This window comes from Homalodisca vitripennis, chromosome 1, assembly GCF_021130785.1.
Source record: "Homalodisca vitripennis isolate AUS2020 chromosome 1, UT_GWSS_2.1, whole genome shotgun sequence".
Classification (NCBI taxonomy): Eukaryota; Metazoa; Arthropoda; class Insecta; order Hemiptera; family Cicadellidae; genus Homalodisca; species Homalodisca vitripennis.
This window is the reverse complement of record NC_060207.1, coordinates 16,578,557-16,599,204: the sequence shown is the minus strand read 5'-3', so window position 1 is coordinate 16,599,204 and position 20,648 is coordinate 16,578,557. Positions and strand designations below refer to the sequence as shown.

General features: G+C 30.8%; 2 protein-coding genes across 10 annotated transcripts in view; both read right to left on the bottom strand.

Moving 5' to 3' along the window:
* LOC124357640 (AP-3 complex subunit delta-1) overlaps nucleotides 1-2,093 on the bottom strand; it is a 55,858-nt gene extending 53,765 nt beyond the window's left edge. Inside the window, exon 1 of the mRNA XM_046809618.1 lies at nucleotides 1,746-2,093. Within this exon, the coding sequence (XP_046665574.1) occupies nucleotides 1,746-1,841 (96 nt within the window). The 5' untranslated portion in view covers nucleotides 1,842-2,093. The remainder of the gene's footprint in view (nucleotides 1-1,745) is intronic.
* A 4,780-nt stretch (nucleotides 2,094-6,873) lies between these two features.
* The window catches only part of LOC124357593 (vinculin), a 64,097-nt gene continuing 50,322 nt past the window's right edge, over nucleotides 6,874-20,648 (bottom strand). For 6 of the 9 annotated variants that reach the window (XM_046809518.1, XM_046809552.1, XM_046809560.1 and 3 more), the window contains 3 exons: nucleotides 20,244-20,282; nucleotides 15,012-15,181; nucleotides 6,874-11,739 (listed from right to left, as the gene is read on the bottom strand). In XM_046809518.1, coding sequence (XP_046665474.1) covers nucleotides 15,012-15,181; nucleotides 20,244-20,282 — 209 coding nt within the window. In that variant the 3' untranslated portion in view covers nucleotides 6,874-11,739. Of the gene's footprint in view, nucleotides 11,740-15,000; nucleotides 15,182-20,243; nucleotides 20,283-20,648 lie in introns of all 9 variants that reach the window. The other 3 variants (XM_046809544.1, XM_046809587.1, XM_046809526.1) reach the window with 2 other exon arrangements.

Genomic DNA, 20,648 nt, shown 5'->3' with positions numbered 1-20,648 from the left:
ATATAAGAAGTATTGATGTCAGTACAAAAATTAGACCCACTTATCGTACTCTGCACAATATTGTAACCATACAGACAACTGAATCTTGTTATTTTGGTAAAGATAAATTTAAAGTTTGGAATAAAATAATTGTAACGCATTTATACTTTTAAAGTATAAAGTTAAAACGTCTTTACTGTAATTGTATTAATAACAGCTATCAGGTGCAGTTGATTTTTATAAATTACAATTATCATTGAAATATAGCCTAGGTTGTGCATAACATAATATTCTAGTAACTACGTGTGTGGATTTTGGCTTCAATTGAAGGTCTTTAGGACACAAACAGAAGAATTTTTACAATCTTAAGTGTAATGGCCCTATTACAAGAACAGTATGTATTGTTTTCTATCGGTGACCCCTCTAATGGGCCAAAACATCCATACTATCTGCTAACTCTAAAATGTCAGTTGCATTGTTTAACTTAATTCATTGTTCATTGAGTTATTTTTGTTTGCATTTAATACTGTTTCACATATTTTTATACACATGTTGCCACCAAACAACAATTTTTGTTTTCTCTTTATTATTATCGCTAGCTGTTATTATATTTTCATGTATTATTAGTTTCAGATAGTGAACAAATTAGCTTACTATTCATTACCATCAAGATTATAAAAACTGTAAATGATGTTTGTCATTAATAAATAAATAATATAATAATCGAAGCTCCAACTACGAAATACAACCTGAATTTTCTCGGAAATGGCTATCACCATTATGAGTTAGGCTATTATAACTAGACAGAAATTGTTATGTAACCCTCTCACTTCCAATTAGCCTAGTGCCTATACAGATAAAACACATTTTGGCTTGTAAGACAAATTGTTGGCTATGTAAAGTTAATGGTGTCAATACACTTTTTCGAAAAAGCTAGCCTACATTTAAATTAAGAACGATGACACACAAAAAATGTAAATGATTATCTATGATTAGTTTGTTGTCTGCAACAAAACCAAAATATCAGGATATGGCAAATCCTGGCTTTATATGCTAGGCTAGGCTTTGATAAAACTAAATAGACACAGTGAAATATATTTAGGGAGAAATAACTTCTTTTCAGATCATATTTGGTGGTTATAACTAACTAGGCCTACATGCAAAGGCTGTTTTGGCATCAACCTTTAAACCTAGTTTTTTTTTCAAATTAACAGGGGTACCTAGGTTCTGGCAATGCGTTGTCCAAATAGAATCCATCCTGTTAACTTAAATGACGCTTCAATAAGAGAATTTGTTTACATTAATATTAATAGTATACATTAACATTATATTTTGAACAATATTTTTGCAATGAAGGCTAATATTATTAAGCAGTTACATTTGTTTTACTACTTAATATTCCTAATTTTAAAACTTATTTGTGACATATAACATGGCAAAAATACCCATAATCATACTATTCCTTTATATTCTAAGTAAGTCAGTAAAAAGAGTACATTTGACTAGGGTCATTGATAACATTGACTAGCCTTTATTCTACATAGTTTAATTTAACTAATCCCTTGGTTTTTTTATAAGCTTAAACTTTTACCCTTTTAGAAGAATATGGCTTTTTCCCATTCTATAACTTTATAGGCAAAACAAATACTTTTGTTTTATCCAGAACAAATAAATATTAATGAGCTTTTTAGTTCATCATTAGCCTAATAAGAAAGTATGTCTAGAGATGCTACTTAGACCTTATTTAAATATTTATCATACCATACCTCATTATCTTTGTTGTTTCTGATTCCCCGAACAAGATCTGTCAAATTTTTATCGAACATACGTTCCATAGTCCCTCGAACTTTCTTTAAAGCCATTTTTATCAAATTTGTGAGATAAATAAATCAACAAAACCCTGTTTATTAATCCTTAACTCTTACACACTTACATACTAGTTATATAACTTGGATTGTGTACAAAATTAACTCATAAAAACTTATTAACACACATTCACCCGCATCACGTAACATTTGTCAATTTTTTTATCTGAACAGGTTGAAGTTTCTTAGCACTGACATAAATCCCAGCAACTACACGATAACTACAGTGTGTGAGTTGTCTGTCTAGTCTGATGAACGGACAAACCGGATGTATTTCACAGCTGATTATTAACAGCTGTTAATATCAATACGTTTTCAGATTTATTGAAAGCCAACAAAAAAACCTTATAAAGATGTATAAAAATTGATATGTTATTTGAATTAAAGTTAGGTATCCCTAAATTAAGTATTTCATAATTTATCTATGAACGAATCAATAATGTTTTTATAACAAAATGTTAAAATGACACCCCATAACAATAATGTCAAGCATGTAATAATAATAAATCTTAAATAAAATAATACATCCAAATATTATTAAATTAGGTCCTTGTTTAAATAAAGACAAAGTTGTTTTTATTTTAAGCTCAGAGTCGCAACTGTTTTGACCTAGTGTTTACATTAATAACACATTGAGCATTAATACATTAGAAGAAATTTAAAACTTCTGTTGCATATATTCTGACTACAGTACCGGTACCTATATAGCTGTAGAGACGATTTCTCTCAGACCATTTCTATTATCTTATGAAATGCTCTTTGTTGTTTTCCTTCAACTATCTTTTTTAGGTGATTGGTCCAATCTTCGATGCAAGGGAAGCATTTTCAGACACATATGATTTACCCTATGGGCCTATACTCACTCCTTTCTTTTTAATGTGTACACTGTCTATATGAAAAGCAAGGAAGTTAATGTATACCAATGATCGGGCCCGTATTTAGGTACATGTCATTCTGCGTTCACGCACAGGCGTCTAGATTTGGGAGGGGCGGTACAGGCGTTGTCACTCCACGAGAAGTCAAGAGCACAATCATACGTCATATCAGCACAGGCAAAGATGGGATACTTTTTTTACAAATTAAATTTCATACACCTGACGAAGAGCGTACATTTCAATCCTTGAAACGTAGTGCTATTGTTTTTGTAGCATATAATGATGCAAATGTCTGATATCTTGTTAACCTTTAAAGACCAATGTTTTATAAAATTTTGCTATAAATGTTATGTGTTTGAGAACCGATGTTATATTTTTAGAAATTTTGAATTTTATGAATAAGTTGTTATCAAATTACCATCTTTAATTTTATACTTGACCGAGAAGTTAAAAAATTCGATTTTGGTCAAGTTATGGAGATAAAAGTTTTACCTTGAGTGTGTAATTTTGAAAACTTTAATTTTTATCACTTTTCAATGAACAGTTTTTGATAATTTACTGATACCAGCACCTGCTCGTTGAAACGGGTAAATCGCCTGACAGTTGAGGGTGGTGTTGCAATGATCGTGCACGAACCCCATGCGCCCACGATTGTAATACGAAATTTTAATAAGTTTCGTTTTAATATATTTGCCAATTTCTCAAGAGGGCTTTGGACTAACCTTCAATTTTATAGTTTGCTAAGATGCCGTTTTCAAATACTTAAATTTTATCTGTTTGTGGGATAGTGTTTAGTATTGAATCACACAAAACAAAAGGTCCAAGTTTTGATACTTACTTGAATTAAATAGAATTGAATCATAGTTTATTACCAAAATATTTACATGCGTGCAGTACGTAAAATAAGATAGAACTTCTTCAGAAAAATTTAAATAAAATGTAGCAACAAAACCACAATTAGTAATTACACATTTAGTTACTATATGCATTTGATGGAATTAAATTATATTACTAATTGGACATTATTAATTTATTATCAAATTTCCATTATGATATTACTCTACTAGTTAAATGTTTATATAAAAATATTATACACATAAATTTAAAGTGGCCTAGGAAATGAGCCACGCTACTCATGGCCACTTACTAACTAGATAGTGGATCCATTTGACTTGAGCGATGCATCAATGATGGACATGTTAAAATGTCCTTAACAGGCATTATTTTCCCAGCTTAGGACAGTAGAGGATGGTGGTGGCACTTTGCTTTATTAAAAAATTCTTTCAGACAATAAAAATAGTTTTTCAAAAGAAACAATTTAAAACAAGATTTGAATTTCTTGTGCTCTTTAATGGATTGCAATGGGCAGTGTTTGAAAAAATGTTTTAGCCGGCATATTTAGGGTTTTGTTAATGTTTAGCATATAGAAAAGAGCAAATCTATTTTTATGTCTGGTATCATGTGTTTGAGTTTTACATATTCTATTGTGTGAAAATTTATGTAAATAGACTAAAACTTGTTAAATTTCTGTAAAAATGTAAAGACTTGACCATTGCTAAAATTCCCATGTTTGAAAAAAGATCTTTGAAATGCTTATGGGGAGGCACTTGAAAGACACATCTGAGTGCCTTCTTCTGCGAGACAAAAATTTGGTTTAATTTTGATTCAGTCGCACCCCACAATACTAGAGTGTGCTCGAGCAAGCAGTGGTAGACAGATTTCAATAGGACCAAGTCTTTTAGCCCTCTGAGGCTGTGTAAGACAAAAATGCCCTTTGCTAATCTTGACTCAATCTTACCCAGTCTAATAACTCATTCAACCTCACCTCCAGAAAGTTGACCGAGTGATGGACATCTAGATGAGTTTCATTGATGAACAAAGTTGGGACTTTTAAAAGTTTTGAAAGGCGCTTTTGATTGGTTTGAGTACAGACAATGTTTGTTTTTTCAGGATTCAATTTCAAGAAATTTACTGTGGAAAACTGAGCCATGTTATTATTTTTTTGTAAATGCATTGGCTTCAAGCATTATTAAAATCCTTATGCCTGGTGATGATTGTGGTGTCATCAGCAACCATAAAGCTCTCTGCTATGACCTTTGCAATATCATGTCTGTAAATTATAAAGCAGATAGGCCCCATAACTTATGCCTGTAGGATACCATTTGTGTTTCATTTGATTTGATAATTTTGAATTTTAAAACATGTTTGATCTCAGTCACCTAGCATCTGCCACTTAAAGCGAATAGGAAATCAGCCAACTCAAAGCGGTGTCAACGACACCAAGCGGCGAGTTTACCAACCAGTATATCAACATTGACACAATCGTAAACTTTGCTAAGGTCGGAAAAGCATCTTACAACTATCTCCCCAGCCTCCATTGCCATTTATAAAATCAATCAAAGTGGGTTTGGTGGATTTTTATTGCCTGAAGCCATACCGCTCGAACAGGAGTTTATTTTTTCCATGTAAAAAACACACAACGTTCTCAATTAATTTAGAAACAACAGGAAAAAGCGAGACTGGACGGAAATTACACATCTCCGACTCATCCCCCTTTTTAAAAAGTTGCCTGACCTTGGCAATTCACAGCCATCCAGAAAGTGCAATGATAAAGTAATTGATGATTTTTACCATAGGCAAGCTAGAAGAAAACCACTACTTAAGTAAGCAAAAAGTCACATGTTACAATTTAAAGATAAGTTTTCGAGAACCAACAGTTTTGTTTTATTTTTATCTGTAATTATTGTTATTGTTATCTATAATCTTATGAAAATAAATAGGCTTCGATTTTAATTATTTAAATTACTTTCATTTTTAATAACTTTAGAATGAACAGTGGATTATTAAAGAAATGTGTTTATTTATAGAAAAGCTTTCTCTCTCCACTCGAACAGGTTGGTTGGCCATTCTTAATTCTTACATATTCCTCAAAGGTGTCAAACTAAGCATAATTAGGATACCCAACAGGATCACTTCTGGTTGGTTTATACCTTCCAGTTGAAACTACCACTGGGCACAGCAATAACCGATGTGTCACTTAAATCTGGGCAACCTTATGGATGTCCAGGACCAGCATATCACAAATCGCAAATGTCGAGATTCTGGGGTGTAAGGGTAATTGATAGGTCTGGTCTACTGTGGGAGATGACTGTTGGAGTTGGAGGGGTTCGTTACCTTAGTATTATAGGTTCTTGCTAACCTCAACAAGGGTGCACCACATCTGTATGGCAGATCAATCACCATGTCACGATTCATTCACCAGTGAATTTTCTAGACAGACCAGTGAGTTAGTGCCAACTATGAGTTGAACATTCTTTGGCAAGGGACTAAGTCGAGTTTTGTAAACTACCCTTAACTAACAAAGCTTGATAAAAACTTGTCTCATCTAGGGGCTCTGCCTGTCTTGTTTGGATACACATTCAGTATTAATCCTAGATTAACATATAACAATAAGATATAAATGCAAAATTGTTGTTTCATCCAATTATAAGGCATACCAGAGCACCCAAAAGAATTGTAGTGCCTGTCCCATAAAAAAATATGTTCTTTGTCTTAGGCTAATCATGTAAAAACATTAATATACATAACAGACATTCATTTTGAAATCATGCCCACGGAAAAGGTTTAAAAAAAATCTTTATTCAGGATTAATGCCTGGTAAACATTAAAATTTAAAATTAACCCAAATAAATTTATTTTTAATTAATGCAGATTTAGCATTACACACAATAGAAATGTTCAGGAACCATGAAAAAGTTTAAATTAATCAAGATTTCAAACATTTGAATTATTCCGGTTCTATTCTACTGTTATAGTTATGTAAAAACTTTAAAAAATATTAAACCTTTGTATACGTTTTACTTACTGTTACTTGATATTATGATGCGTTTTAGAAAATGCTAATTCAAAATACTTAACTAAATTCTCTACTTTCAGATTATCTAATTTATAGATGGACCCTACTATTCCTTTTTATAATTAATAATTTAGTTTAATGTTTAACTATAAACTATAAATTTACTGAAAAAGTGTTAAAGTGTAATAAAGACCTACAGAGGCATGTAAATGTTATAGTTTATTTCTTCAACTCACATATCAACAGTGTTGGATGATACACAGTAATAATCACATGCAGGAAAAATAAAAATGCCAAATTTTAAATATTTATTTATTTGTAAAACGATAAAGTATACAGAATCAATCTAAATAAAGAAATATGAAGGAAGACATGATTATTGCAAATGAATTATTAAAAATGTGTTAAACTAACAAAGAAACAAAATATAACAAATAAATAGCAACAATATAAATACTATTATTGTTAGTAACTTTTTCCTCGCTACACGAATAACATGTAATAATTAAATTGTTTTTGTTACAATATTATCTAGGACATTCATGAGATATATTTTATTTCCATTAACGTAGATCAATAAAACTCTGATTGACTAAAACATTAAAAATAATCTTACAACTAACACATTATCAGTAAATTACTGGTGTTCAGGATTCCAAGTCATCATTGAAATGTGTGTTAACACTTACTAGCCTACACGGGTCGTTTTGAATTGAGCTATGATGACCTACAAATTATAAAAAAATAGGGTGAATTATAAGAACAAAGAGGATACAGTACTCATTTAACAAAACGTTCTTTGTGTGAAGCGTTATGTAATGCTAACCATTAACAATATTTAACGGTTGTTCATATTTGAACACATAAAAAAGGTCATTTTGAAGGTGCACGTGCAGATGGAAGGATCAGGCTCAGACAGAAAAAATGGTGGAAAGCCTGAAGGGGATAGAAGACATGAAGATGGAGGAGGATTACTGAGCAAGAGTAATTAAGTACTTACGGAAGACAACGATGATTGGGAAAGAGAAAATGATGCCCTACCAATCTATTGAGTGTATATCTTTAAGAAAAGGTTAAGAATTTTAAACGTAGAGAAGGGTTAAAATTATCAGTGAGTACTTAATCAGGATTCAGCATTGCATATTTAATTGTGAACATAATAAATTGTGTTCTTGAAATGCAGTGAAATTCCAGCATACCATCTTTAAAGATGGACAGATACTACTTTGTGAAATAATACGATTTGGTTCTACCATTTTTGATTTTGATAGCATGAGACATATCAATGCACGCCTGGGTTGTGGTGCGATGTTGCCAGCTGCAACGGAAGAATAACTAGTTATGGGATAATCGATTGAATTCAACAATCAAGCAATTTTATTGCTTATATTTACTTCTCATCTATCTTTCTGAATCCTTTACCTCTCGCAATTTAAATTAACATGTGTTTACACTAAGATACAGTACGCAAAAATAATAAAATAAAAACATGCGGGATAGTCGAATCCCAAAAAATAAAACGGATGTAAAGTAGTCTTATTTTACCAGGCGAAGTTAGGGCTAAGAAGCCCTCTCTAACACTTAACCTGGAGACAAACAGCTTAAAGGTGACTTCCAAACCACCACTAATGGCCAGGCAGGTGGGCTGCTTGCAAGGACAGGATCGCTCAATGGTGACCCATCCAAGCAGCAGCCACGCTCGACGTTGCTTGATACGATAACTATTGTACCCGCTACACTACACCATTGGATGTACACAACTGGAATGAAGTTAAATGTCACATTCGCTTCTTACTGAGAATAAGGTGATATAACAATGTGATATAACACTGTATGGTGAGGGGGGAAACGGGTGCGGAACTGCCCATACTGCCAGGCTTGCAGTGGTGTGTCTCCTACTATAGTGGTTTCCCAAAGCAGCATCATTTCCACTGCAAATTTAATCTAATAAAATAATAAATAACTCTTTTTAATCCTGAACCGCAGCACTGTGCCAAACTTGTATTATCTTAGTAAGTAACATGCACTAAACTCTGAGTAGGGAGTAACAAAGAAAGCATTCTATCAGTCTAAACATGAGCAATGCTAAGGCTTGAAGTGATATTTGATTGTGCTGGCACATTGTTAGAAGCATTTCAAAATCAACACGTAATCTAACGAATGTTAATGAATTTACACGAAACTAATCTATACGCTATGTTTTAGTGCATACTATACATTTGTTATAGTGATTTTACTATTACAGACTTCTATAACAGTTGCATTGAAGCCTACCGAGAAACTGTTTTATCTTATAGAAAGCAAATTAAAAAATGTATTCTGTTTAATGCATCTAAAATATTGTAAAATCCAATCTGTATATAAAACATAATCAATCTGTACATTTTTCATCACTTTCCTCTTAAATTACCTTACAGTTACTAGCCTACATGTATAAAGTTCTGTAAGTAGTAGTTGATTCTGTCTCAAAGGCCGCTATCTTAAAATAGTTATAAACTATGAACTTCAAAATACAATAACTCACTTTGTATAGGACTAACTTTTGTAAAACTGTTCACGAAAATAGTTCTAGTTTCATTCGAGTTATCACCTCAGGTAAACTTTTCGATCTTGAATCACAGCGTATCCCAGTTAACAATACCATAACATTATTAGGACTACAACAATAAAGATTTCAATTTCGTGGGGAAGCTCTGATAAACACAATGAATAAAAAAAATAATAAAATACAAATATCTTCACTAAGACACAGTAATATAAATTCATCATAAATTATCAAAGAGGCGTATATAACGGTATCTCAAAATCTATAACACTAAACTAAATGAACACAATAACAAATTAATTCTAACAACTGAAAATACAAAGGCAGTTTTTGATGGTGGAACTTTTCTGATTGGTTTGAAAAGAATCTTATAAAATTATAACTAAATTAATAAATTACTCTGCTTAACAATAATTACAACCACTAATACTGTCAAAATATACTTCAAAACAACTGAATAACACTGATCGTTGTAAAATAGGTAAAACCGCTGACATCCAGATAAAAGACTAGATTGCTAAAAACTAAGGCAAGTGTCTTTTGCAACATTTTACACATTCAAATGTTGACTTCAGTACATAAAACATTATCTAAAAGGCTTGTATGTCTGCAACCAGCAACCTTAACACATTTAATAGGCAACAAATATTTTACTCAACTTGCAAAATCGGAATATTAAAAAAAAATAAGGTGCTGATCCTTAAATGTTCACAAAACATAAATTGTACACAATTTAAAATTATTATATTTTAGAAGAAAACTAATATTCACAATTTTCATAATTATGAGATAAAATTGTTGAAGATTTCCACACAAATTACTAAAAATTGAATCCATCTAATAATTAAAACCACTATGTTTGTAATTTGTATAGAAAATATATAATAATATAAAATATTCTATTAGTAACCCATCGGAGACCAACGTCAGATCTGTCAGACAGCTGACATTTAAATATAAATAATTTTTTACTAAGATAGTATCTATGAATTATTTATTAACCATTGTACCTAAATATAACAGTATCTTGAATTAATCTGTCTGATTACAAAAAGAGATATAAATAACTTCACATGTCATCAGCCGCTGTAAACAAGAGCTGACTGTGCATAACTTGTAACTTGTCCTGTTCTTTGCTCCGTTCCAATTGACACTAACGGTCAATTTACGTCTTATTACATTGCTCCTCAGTCAATTAAAATTTGTTATCTTTATATACTGTATCTCTTACAGTAAAAAATATCAATAAGGTTATAAACATTTTGTTCCTGTATGATATGAAAGAGGATATCATAAGGAATAAACCAACAACAAAATTTTCATTCTAGCTAAAAGCTTTACAGGGTTACAATCATACTGGTAAAACTATGCAACATGCTTCAAATGACCTCGGTTACTGATTTTTTGTATCACTGAACGATGGCAAATGTCCGGAAAAATCCTGTTTCCTTCACAACCTCTGCCTTTTTGGTTAGTAAGTCTAATTTTTGGTTGGTCTCTAAAGAGTTAACAGTATTATTTGTTAAAATATCCTTAATTACATTAGTTTTACAACTATATATGTGCTTGCCTGAAAACAAAATAATTTAACATAGTGTGGAGTTGATATTAGAAGTAAGTCACTGAATTCATGCAAATTGTTACGGAAGGTAAAAATTGCAATTCACTCTAATTCATTTTTCTGAAGTTGAAAGGTGAATTTAAAATTTTTATCAAACAATGTTTTGTTGTTAAATTTAACAACCAATTGATCATAGCTCCATTACTTGTCTAAAATGTAAGAAGAGTGAATTTTAACCAGATTGTCCTTTTGAGCTATGTCAGTTTAAAGCCATCTTGTAACATTGACAGGTGTGAATAACAGACAATTAGAACAAACCATTTTGTTACTAACCTAACACTGTAAACTAAATTGTCACAAGTAGGTGGTGTGTAAATTGTAGGCTACTTATAGCTTGATCTAAAATGGAAGAATAAAGTTGATGGAAGACTAAACCATTTCTAACCATAATATATCGCATTTAGTAGTTTAATTTTTATTTCCTAGTTCAAGAAAAACTTTAACTTATGTAATGTTTTTTTTCACAAATTTGGTGAATTCTTCAGTCAAGAAAACCTGTTGAGCAATTTACAGCAAGTCTCACTTCTGATAAAGAACTATGAAGTTTCTGTCCTGTTTTGTAATTAATTATTTACAAGTAGTTCACTTCATATACTATCAGGCTGAATAAGTCGTCAGCCATTTAAAATACATAAAAATGTTTCAAAATAATAATTTTCAGCCAGACACTAAATTTATAATAATTCATATTAACACAATAAAAATATTTGTTTACTGCATTGATTAAAAATTGATTATATCTTAAATTAAATCCAAAATTTGTTAAATAAAACAAAAACCCGATTGTATAAAACAACAAATTGGTATTTTTACCATTTTCAATATTTTAAGGACGGTAAGTTACTTTAGTAGTGCAAGTGATTTATCTATATTATTATGTTAACTATTTTGTTAAAAAATAACCATTATAAAATAGGAGTTAGCAGAACAACAGAAGAGCAGTCGGTGGTAGCACAGCTATTGCACTGATATGGCACGAAAGGCACTGCACGAGTAACCTACAACAGATACATTTCTTAATTTATCTTGATCAACACTATTTCAGCTACTTGTAGAAAGTCATTAAGAGTTTCTGCCTGTCGGTTTTGGAATTGACTTTCAGCAAAAATTTGAACCATCAATAAGTGCGCTTGTTTCAGGAGAAATAAGAGGCTTAAGAGCCAGCTATAGTTAAACAATCATGAGCTTTTCTATCTTAAAAACAATGTTAACCTTATACCTTTCTACACCCTTATGTTTGATCATATAGCTATGCGATCTGTTTCATTTTAATGATATAATTAATATGCACCTAAACGCTTTAAATTTTTTTTTAACTGTATACTTTGTGAATATTTAAATAATGAAGTACAAAAAAGTTAGATATTTTTCTTAATAACCTATAAACAATATGAAAAAAACTAAATTAATATTTTTTAGATTCTTAATTTTAAATAAATAGTATTAGATTTAGTTATTTTATGTAAATATGTTACTTAATTATTTTGAGGTTATGTAGTAGTGGACTTTGCACTCAATAAAGTCCTCAATTCATTTCATTTCATTTCAACAGAACTCACCACTGAACAATAGATAATTAAAATTCAGTAAACACCAATGACAAAGTTAATACTTGCCTGCTAGCCCTGAAATGTTAGATCTTTATATAACACAATATAATTATATCATCAACAATCTATTCATCCTGCCCAACATTTTAAAACTCCATCTACATTAAATTGTTTAAAGAGTAAAGATAAAACTTAATTTTAAAATTTGGAATCCTTTATATCTAGGCCTTGCTTTATAATGAACCGCACTATAGGATACAATATTCTTAAGCACATCTGTTTCCAAGAATTCTCTAGTCCATAATTAATTAGTTATAATCTTGATTCTGCATCTGCCCTGGAAACATCGACTGACCCATTTGGTGTTGATTGTGTAACTTCCAAAGTGCGATTGACTCCAAAAGAATCTATTCGAATTTAACCGCTAAAAGCATTATTACTGATCAAAGATCTTTAAATTATACATAAAAAACCTGAGTTGTTTTTAATGTTTAGTGGTTTTTTATTTCCTTTATCCTGTTTTTAGTTGACAATCTGTGTGGTTTTCCCAGATGTGATTTTGTTGTTAAACCTCTGTGTAGCGGAGATTGTTGTTTGTAAACAAATCATTTTGTTCTTTGTTCAGAAGTTTTTTATTCAAATTGAGGAGTTTAATCATACACTGTTGATTATATAATACTACAGAATGGGTGATCCATGTAGACCAAGTGATATTTGTGACATTCTAATGGAATCTAATACGACTGAAGTAAAAGTGTTGTATCTTATTTTCTTCTTTGTTATTTTGAATTAAAAAACTGGCTTATACACTATTTTCATAAATTAACTTCATTAAAAGATAGAAAAAGACATCATTTTGCATAAGAGTAAATTTTATTATGGTTAACTGTGTTGCTTTGCAACTGAAAATGGGTACAAATTTGCTTCTTCTCTCTTTTCTCTGTAAACATAATAATTATTTCCATTTTTATTTCTGAACCCCATAACACTACATTTTTGTGTTCACAATTACATTTACTACAATGTTGCTATTTCTGAATTTTGAACATCTTATACTTTATTATAATGCGGATAATTTTATGTAACATATTTTTCACATGTAAAATACTACATACTATATATCCTGTAAAACATATAGATATTTTTATTTTTACTTCAAAATTATGTAATTTTATTCTCTGATTCTTAACAAGAAAAGTTATGTATAACAGACATATAAGATGAATTATGAAATTCACAAAGGGACCCTGTAAAACCTACAAAAATCAGCACACACTTTAAAATATTTTATAGATGCTTCCAGGTTTTATTAAGATTCTTTAATAGAAACTTTTGAGACCAAAAAAATATCATTCTCTACATTTATACAGTGCATAAATAAAGTGGAGGTGTTTTGTGAGACAGCAAAATTTATATCCCTCTGTGCAGTGTTGTAAAACCTGTCATATATGGCTTAATGTGGCAACGGGTATGCCATATATTGTTAAAGCCAGATATGGAATTGTGATAAGAACACAAGTTATTTAAAGCAGATGCACCATTCATGTAATGGCTTACATTGAAGGCACTATATAATTGATTATGAAAACGTTAGAAACGTTACATACTACGCTAGAAACGTTTTCTGTAAAATTTTGAAAACTTTATGAAAACATTTTTTAAATCTAAAACTTAACCCTTGGTACGCTAAATAATCAGTAGAAAAAGCTACTGTTACGCTTAATTAATTTTTTTTAAATTTTTTATTTTTTCTAAAGTTTATTTTTTTATTGAACATATTGGTTAAATAATATATAAAAACACATGTTATGTTAAAAAATTATTTACATAAATACATAATAAAAGTCTTCAAGTAATTTCAATTTTTGTAATTAAATTTTTTAAGACTTGGTACATATTAGTTTAAAACCAAATAATTTGGATTTGGTACACTGTTAAAAATTAAATTAGAAGGCACAAAACAGTTAGAAAATTGCACAGTTAGAATTGAGCTTGACTGTGGTAGACTTCCGGATGGACAGCAGGCTTGGCATCGCATGTCTTGCAAAGATAAATGGTTTCTTTCCTCAGTCCTCTCTTCAAACACACGACGCACCTAGCTGTTCCTTTTTCCCTTTTTTTCATAAAGTGAGTCCACTGTTAGGTTACTAAACAAACAATGCATGTTCAGCTGTTGTTTTCACGAGCGAGTTTACCCGCTCCGAGCGTAGAGACGGCAGGCCGAGTGCGCGCGCAGGCGGTCACGGTCAACAAAAACCAGATTTTGTGACTGACGACAGCTGTTTTGATGTGTCACCACGCTCCACCAATATCACAATGGAAGACAAAAGAAGCACTCATGCACATTCTGACGGCAATTTGTGGAACTGAAATGTTTATAATACGTTGTTAAGAGATACCGCGAATTATACCGCTTAACGCGTTACGGGGAAAATACGATCGGCGATATATACCGCTTAACGCGTACGAAGGGTTAACTAATGCACTGAATATTTGTAATTTTTGTGGTTATGCAAGTACAATAAAATATAATTCCTGTTGTATATAATTCATATCAGTGCACAAAACTCACCTTGCACTAACATAAAGTCTAATGTACCAAACTGATGAATTCTGTTGTATTCTTTTGTACCAAACTAATTTTCTTTATATTACAATCCTATAGTGGTAGTTTTGTATATGTATATCAGTGAATACACTTACACTTACACTGAACTTACTTAGTAGTGATACCACGGCTGCTTGCGCACCCAGCGCAGACGAATACCGGCATCCGTGCGTATCTTGATGGAAGCTGACTCTGCAGCTCGCACAGTTTCCTTCACTGACTGCATTAGATTTTGTGCGTTGCCGACCAGCATGTCAGTGGCCTCTTGGTCTTCTTCTGTACCTGGGTGCAAAATCCATCAAAATCAACATCAACACATATTATCATTTTCCAAATATAACAATATCATTTACATGAACCATTGTGAATGTTATATTATTGCTTTATTTCTGCTTCATTTTATTCTATAGATTATTTACATCATAGTAATAATAACAATACCAAATGTATGTTTTCTGTAAAGTTCATATTGTACTTCAGTATCAGAATCTTTCCTTGATACTGTACTGAACTTTTCTCACGATATAAAGGTCTTAAAACTATCTCAACTACTTTTCAAAATATAAATAAGGTTTGGCAGGTTTACATATCACGTGATTCCTAATTTATCTGTAAAGAAAGCTTTTTAATAACAAATATTTTGGATTTTTCAAAAATATAAATTACACAAAGTCAATTTGGAAATATCAAACGAATGCAAACCACAGAGTTCTCTGATTCACAAAATCAAGCATATTGTTTAACATAAATATACAAAAATAATTTTTGTTGTTCATGATTAAAATCTTTGATTATTTGTCAACTCTTACCGGTTTCATGTCTGTTTGTCAGTCTTACAATTCGACATTTAATTGCTTTTCGCTATCCTGTTACTGCAATTTTAATTCAATCACGATTGTTAAAATTTATATTTTAAAATCTACAAAAAAAAAACCTAAATGGTAGTTGCAATAGTTGAGAGTGGTAAAAGTGGAATAATTAACTATTTATTAATCAGCTGTACATCAGCATAGCCACCTAAACTATGTCTGACATTGGAATAAGCATGCAGTGTTTTAATACTTTTTATTTCATAATTTCACCCACTTGTACCACTTAACATGGCAATAATTTTTATTTCTGAAAGTTATCCGGTTTCTAATGTGTACTGAACCAAAACTGCTAAGCAGTGCAGTATATTTGATCAGTTTTCATTTTTTAACATACGATTTGAATTGGTTTTCTTTTTAAAAAATTTTCAGCAAAAACATTTGACATAAAACTTTAAAACGCATTTTATTTTTTACATTTGTTATGCCATTTTAAAAACATACCTATAATTTATATCTAAATATTGTATTTACAAAAAAATTATTTTATATAGATTCAAAAGGTTTTGGTAAATTTCACTTAACTTACAAATAAGATAAGGTTATCCAGAATAAATCCACTCCAGAATATATATATATATATATATATATATATATATATATATATAATATATAAAATATACAAAAAATCCAAACTACTTATTTTGTAAAATATATTTATTTACAATAATTTTATATTTTGAACAACAAAATAATGTCACAATAAATTTATTACACAACTATGATATTGGTGCAAATCATTATTCAGGAAAAATACCTGCAAACAAGCAGTGTAAAACACTTTTCAACAAAACCACTAAATGAAAAATTGTTGCATAACTCTAGAAGTTTTTATATATTTCTGTAAAATAGTCATTTATTTTATTGTTTCCAACATGGAATTAATTTGTAGAAATAGTATTTTACTGTTAATATGTTTAAATGTAACAAAATCTAGTCATATTTTAATATGTTTTAAATGAATAAAAAATTAAATTATTGGTATATTATTAGGTTTTTATCTTAATTTTACAAGAAAACCCAATAAGAGAAACCTGTGTATTGAAAAAGAGCATATAACGTTTTATTACGATATGTATGTGATTTCAAACAATGCATTAACTGTCTTAAAGTGTTAATTATACAAAATATATTAATCTTCTACTATTAATGTGTACAAAGGTAAGCACTCATATTTACCATAGAATAAACAACAAAGACCACTACTACACATTTATCTAAGGTAAAATTAGAAAATGACCAATATTTATTTATTCACCAAGTTAAAAAACTAATCTTTCACCTAACTCAATGATGTTACAGATTAAATGATAAATACGGTTTTTGATTGTTGACAAACGCTTAAAATAGCAGAATCTAGTAATGAAGATAAAAATAAACTGATAACTATTGCTACACAAAACACTTCATACAAAAAACTACTCGACTACTCAAAGAACAAATGACACAGAGACAGTATTATAAGACGCAATAAGACAACTTACTCGCACCAATCATAAGACCTTGAGAAAGTAATGCAAAACAAACAAACAAATTACATCCATGAGCATAAACAATTACAAGCTTACTAAATATCACAAGTCAAATTAGGAAATCGCCATTCCGATCTATATCATATGCATTAACATTTCTACAGCTATTAGTCAGGCATTTAACAAAGTAGTTAAGTGACCGATGCACAAGTTTTCTCAATGTAAATTATATGATGCAGTAAAGAAGCATGCAGTAGAACCTAAACTATAAATTAAACCAGATTTAAAAGTCAACTCAGTATATTTGAAAATATATATATATATATATATATATATATATATATATATATATATATATATATATATATATATGTATGTATATCCCCGATATAGATACAATAAAATAAACTTAATACTTTTTATTTTTTTCAGAACTACCAAAACAAAACTCAAATTCAATCCACCCTTTTTCTGGTAATGATAATTCTTAATTACAAAAAATCTCTTAAGTGTCTTTTCTGTTATTGAGCTGATGTCATTTGATGAGAGAGCAACATAACAAGCACCCTGAAAAATTAAACGTTTGACTTGGCATTGTGAGGGATCAGTTTGTTGGACCCTTTTTTATTGATGGAAACCTTAATGCTGAGGTATACCAGGAGTTGTTACCAAATCAGGTTTATCCAGCTATCGAAGTAGCAACCAACAACTGTAACGAAGCACTATTACAGCAGGATGAAGCACCTCCACACTATGGCCTGCATGTCCGTGAGTATTTAAATAATATTTTCCCAAATCACTGGATAGGCAGAATAGGAAGTATCGAGTGGTTACCAAGATCGCCAGATCCATCTCCTCTTGACTACTTTGTTTGGGGTCACATCAAAAATAACGTCTATAAAACGAAACCCCAGTGCATTAATGACCTTACGAACAGAATAATAGCAGAAATTCAAAAAGTCCCCCTACAACATGCCGTTTCAAGCTTCTACAACAGGCTTTGACTTTGTAAAAATGTCCTGGGACAGCAGTTTGAACATTTAATAAAAAAAGTTTTTAGTAAGTTTTAGCCATTTTATTGCTTCAACGTAATTGTTTCATCCCTCCATCTTTATCCATCAAAAACTAGAGTGTATCCTACTTTTAACTCACACTGAATACAGTATGCCCCTGACCATGGAGCCTAGTACGTGTTACCTATATAAGAACTAGTTATCAGGCTGCAAGTAGGGAGAGTTGCTCCTCGATTGTTTACATAGTTCTAAGTGATGCGGGAAGTGTTGGCATATATGTATAGTCCACACACGTCATCAATTTAGACAGCTTAGAAGTTTGGTATAGTTTATTGAGCACTGGCTGTAATGAAACAGCTTTCAGTTTTATCCGATAAGAACTTCAAACACTTTTTGACCCTTATTAGCTGTAGAATTATAAAATATGTCTAGTTTTAAAAATATTATTAATACTCACCCAAAACCTTTTTAGTTTTTCTCGTAAAGTGTATATTTTATTAGTATTTCAACAATGAAGTACAAAAGAGTCAGTGACTTACTTTCTGAATAACTAATAAAAATATTGAGATTACCTAAACGTATAAAATAAAAGCATTTGAATTCGTATTGATCATATCTTTAAAACGAGACATGTTATCATAATATTGCGACTAAAAATAAGATTGTAAAAGTGTTTGTAGTTTAACATTACTCTTATAGGGCTAAAATCAAGATGGCTGTCAGTAAAGACAGATCTTAAAGATGTGACAGTTACTTCTTAAAATTGTTTTATTACATGTTTGCAATAACTCTTCATAGAAAGGTCTAAAAGACTTTAAACTTCGTTCACACGTTCCTCTTGATACAAGGAAATAGCCTATGGATTATGGGCTCAAAAGGTAAATGGGCAACAACGTTCGGTCAGGTCCTTCAATACTTTGTTGTATCGGTTTATTATTAGAGAAAATGTGTATTTCATAATTGGATAGCCTACTGATTTACTAAAGAGTGGCAATATGAAATCAAACTCATCCCCAACATCACAAAACAAACTGACATTTTGAAACATGTAACAAAACATTTAGTAGGCAGCTGTATTATCTATAAAAACAACTAGTTTTCACCATTACTTCTCCTATTTTGAATGCTAACAAATAATAAAAGAGACACAACACATCTGTGCACCTCCTGCATCGGCTGCTAGTGAGTTTGTGATCATCCGCACTCCAGCATGTGCATACCCTCCAATTGCCATGTAATACTGATACATTTAAGAGGTTAGTCAGTATATTCCTGATGTCATTATCCCCTCAGAGAGGTAAAACATAATACATTGTAGAAATAATTTTTATATAATTAGCCAGCCAAAAACTTTACAAAAATTTAATAAAACTGTACACTATCAAATAAAAATATGGCAAAAATCTGAAAAATGATCAAATTAACTTCATTTAAGTAGTACTCATAATTTGTCTGTGATCAAGACTTTAGAAAAAAATACTGAGAATCTACAATAAGATGAACTTACAAAGATTAACATTACCCCTAAATAATGTATTTATTTTACATTGCCCCTATCAGGCATTAACTTTTACTTGGCATTTATCCATTAAAAACATCATGCTGACAGTGTCCCACAACACTACACACAAGTAAGAAAAGAGTTAGAGAAAAAGATCACAAACACAAACTGTTGTATCAATAAATTATTTAACAGTTTCTTTTTGTCTCCTCGTACTATAATCCATTATCCAAATGCAGACATTTCTTATACAGAGAAGACTAATAAGTATACTAAAAATTCTAAAATCTACCAACCACATAATAATGTAATGTTAGTCATTTAACATCATAAAAAAATGTAAATTTAATTTAAATTCAGGCTAATTTGTTGGTCTCAAGGAGAAAAAATATTCAAACACACACAATTTCAGTGCAAAACAAGACACTTGCAACATTATCTAGTTTGAATGTAGCATGCAGCACACCATGCCCAATGAATGTTTGTTACCCCCTTGAAGTTCAGCCATCTCGTAGCGGGGCAGAGTCTCTGTTAGAAATAAGCAGTGTTATATACAGCAATGTATGTACAGTCAGTATAAGCAGACAATACACAATACTTATTAACATTGATCTAACTAACGATGGTGTTCATGTGTGTCAACAATACGTATGTATATATCACAGTTTGGAATTGAGTAACAATTTGACACCACTAAATTACTAAAAGCATCATTTGGTTTTACAAATGTAGTTGGAGCTGTGACAGAGATGAGAATCCTCAGAAGGGTTTTTAAACTAGTTAGTACATAGCAAATTGTTTTAACCCTTCCCATGCGGCAAACGGATATATCCGTTAGGTCTAATTTTTGTCCGAAACGCGGTAAACGGATATATCCTTCAAAGTCTATTTTGT